Source organism: Atta colombica, unplaced genomic scaffold (genome assembly GCF_001594045.1).
Source record: "Atta colombica isolate Treedump-2 unplaced genomic scaffold, Acol1.0 scaffold109, whole genome shotgun sequence".
In the NCBI taxonomy this organism is placed as follows: domain Eukaryota; kingdom Metazoa; phylum Arthropoda; class Insecta; order Hymenoptera; family Formicidae; genus Atta; species Atta colombica.
Genome location: NW_017259194.1, coordinates 551,671 through 555,249, shown reverse-complemented (window position 1 = coordinate 555,249; position 3,579 = coordinate 551,671). Strand labels below are relative to the sequence as shown.

The window sequence follows — 3,579 nt, the reverse complement described above, 5'->3', positions numbered from 1 at the left end:
ATATATTTAAAAATTTATATTATAGAAATAAAATGACAAAAAGAGAGAGATAATGTAGCACTGGATAATAATAATACATTGTACACACCAGAGTAATATTCCATCCTTAACCTTGTCGTAGAGCGTCTTTCCTTCAGGATCGATAAGCAGCAGGTGCTTCAAGTCGGGATCATGCGACAAATTAGTGTTTATCCAATCGCTGAATGCTAGTTGTTCCTCGAGCCTGACAGAATGCGTAGTTCCTTCACTGGATGCTTCGGAAATTCCACCCAAAGTCTCAAGGTTCTCCTTTTTCGACACGACTTGTTTGAACGTGGAACCCAATTCATTGGCTTTGAGTTCCTTGCAGAGCTTTTCGAACTCCTCGAAGGAGAGCCGACCTTTGTGTTCCAACCGCTGCTTATCATCGTATTCCTCGATCATCTGACGCACTTTGTAACCTGGCATTTTGAAACCGCAAACATCCAAAGCGTTTCGCAACTCGGTAACGTCGATAAAACCGTCTCCATTCGCGTCAATCTATCCGAGAAAAGAAATCATTAGTCCTTTTATTGAAAATTCGATAAAATTGTATCATGAAAGACATTTTAGAAATCATACAAAACATTTCCTTTTAAATTTAATTAAGAAATTTTCTTTGCATTGATCAATTGTATTGATATCAATGTGATTTACAAGAGAAACAAAACTTTTTCTTTTATCTTCATTTATACTAATTTTTCGTACAGCTACTGCTGAGTGATGATAAAAAATATTAGATAATGTCTGATAAAATCAAACTTGCAGCAATACCATTCTTGATAACATTGTGCAATATGACAGTAATTTTTTCACAATGATGATTTCACAGTGACTTTCTGTCACGCAGAAAAGAGAAGATAGATATTTATTACAAAAGAGGATATTGTGTATATATATAGATAATAAAATATAATTAATTTATTAATTAAGTTAAAAACTCGTATCAAACATCAACAAATTTCATAAAGCGAATACTAAGGGATAATCACTGTGTTATAATGATGCTTTTATTGCGTAAATTTATTATAAAAGTGTTTAAAAACTTATCAAATCTTACAAGTGGTGCCATTCCGAAAAGATTTATTTGCTTTAAGTATGAAAATAGAATATAAAATGTACATATCTATGCAAAAAGTGTTCTATTGTGTACTATTCATAATTTAACTCTTTTTTTATTGCTAAATGTTTAATTTTCATCAATTTTTTAAAATTATCATTGATTTTTAATTGTTATTAATTTTAAATAAAAACTTGAATGTGTTAAACATGCATCATTATTCACAATTAGATCCAAGAACTAGATGTGAATCATCAATTATAATTTCGTTATATATATTACGATATGCATGCGCAAATTATTTTTATTATCCTTATGGGATGTAATAATAATGTCACCAAAAAGGATAAAGCATTTGATTTGATGAATCCGCAATTAATATACGAGGTCTAATTATGGATAATTGTCATTACTCTATTTAATCCAAATTAAAACATATAAAATGGCAACGAAATGGAATAAAATCATCCATAATGTAATCTTTATAATTAATCATGATTATTAAATATTTTATTAATTGTTTGATATTGTTCTGAATAAAAATATAAATTTTTTTTGAAAGAGTGACTCACAATTAGTGGTTTTATCCTAGAATGAAATGAATGTGAATGTCTTGCCGATTTCAGAGAGTTTTTTAATATAGTAAATATAGTTAAATTCATTAATTTTTTTTTATATTATAAGAAAAAGAAATATAAAATAAACGTTATATAATTTAAGATTTTAATTTATAAATTATACTCAAATATTAATTTATAAATTGACAAGCACATTTATTCTTTTTCTGTTGTTTAAATTAATTTAAATTTAATCATAACGAATAATACAAAATAAACAATTTGCAAGATTATTTTAATTGGTTTTCGCATAATTATACATCTACTGTTAAAATCCCATCCAAGAAAAGAATTACACAAGAAATGTAATTCTCGTAAAGTCACAAGGTTTAGCGCGAAAGTAATTCAGGCCGTGAAAAAATTCCACTAGAAAATCCGCAAACATATCTATGCATCATTCGCAGACATCATAATTTTTATGCAAGAACAATGAGCATACGGTAACGACATAAATGTAAACGGTATATTTCTGAGAAGATGATGGACTTGCATTCGGAATTACTTGGCAGTTCTTTATGAGAAATGCTCCGAAAGCTGTACGTACCGTTAATTAATATTTTAAGTTAATTAATATTTTATGTTTTTCGTAATATATGCAGAACATCTAAGTCTCTGATGTCGCTTCTTTTTCATTTACAAGATTGATCTAACAAAAAAATTATATTGGAAAAAAAAAGTTTTAAAATTATCATTCTTTCCATCCATTTCTCTTTGAACGTTTATCACATGAAATTTATCGGAGACACGTTAGAATCTTAACTAAAGAAATTAAAGAAAATGGAAGCTGAGTGCACTCACTAACTTAAATAGCTCTCGGAAATCCTTAAAATATTCCAGCACGACGTCCCATCTTTTCATCTCACAAATTTCCATGTTGAAAAAAAACAGGTTTTGTTCCGTAGAAAAAGGATCAAACTGTTACGACAGACTAGAATATACTGAAACTGTCATCGAGGATTTATCAGTTTTATCGATCGCGCAACGAAGTGGAACATAAGTAAAAAAATCGAATAGAATATCCCCAGAATCAATCAGTTTTGATAACATAATAACATAAAAAAATGTTATCATGATCTTATCATAATCAATCTAGCAATTTGAAATAAAATATATCTCATATATACCTCAAAATAAAAAACTTTTGCAAGAGAGTATTGTGTAAGTCATTTTATTTTACACATTGAAAATTGTATTTGACTTTCATATTAGCTCTTCTTCCTAATTTTTTTTTTTAAATTTATGAGTCTTATTAATCTTTTATTTGTAATAAAAGATTTGTATTAAAGTATATTATAATACACTATTATAATTATACATAAGCTGAAGAGAGTAACAAAGTTCTATATTACAACTATAATATACTTTTTAATAATTAATTTTTAATAATTAATTATTAAATAATAAAACAAGAAAAATTCACATATAAATATAAAACAATATTATAAAAAGTGTTGAAAAGAATAATTTTTTATCGCTCTCATTTTGTCTAATCAAATCAAATATCATTCATTATGAAAGATGCAAGTTCCTTGAGGCGAGTTTCACGGTTTCTGATTAAGCATCTGATAAATTTTTTTTCTCTCTCTCTCTCTCTCTCTCTCTCTCTCTCTCTCTCAGCGCATAACTATAATACGTTAGTAACATAAATAACCAAATTTTATCGTGTTTTAACATCGATAATAGAATAAATGTTGAGAAATATTTACAAAATATACGATTGGATCATTCAAAAAATCCAACTTTATATACGTTTGATTTAATGCAAATTCTGTGATACTAAAAATGCTATAAAAATCACGAAAAATATATATAAATGTTTTTATGGTATAGCGATAATAATTCTAGTGATACTTTATGGCAAAAAGTAGATACGTTATCTAGTTT

General features: G+C 27.3%; 1 protein-coding gene across 2 annotated transcripts in view; it reads right to left on the bottom strand.

The window, feature by feature from the left end:
* Positions 1–3,579, bottom strand: part of LOC108693311 (plastin-2) — a 28,210-nt gene that overhangs the window by 2,782 nt on the left and 21,849 nt on the right. The window contains exons 1-2 of one of the 2 annotated variants that reach the window (XM_018202195.1): positions 2,494–2,577; positions 89–519 (exon numbers count right to left, since the gene is read on the bottom strand). In XM_018202195.1, the coding sequence (XP_018057684.1) occupies positions 89–519; positions 2,494–2,568 (506 nt within the window). In that variant the 5' untranslated portion in view covers positions 2,569–2,577. Of the gene's footprint in view, positions 1–88; positions 520–2,493; positions 2,578–3,579 lie in introns of those variants that run through there. The other variant, XM_018202204.1, reaches the window with a different exon arrangement.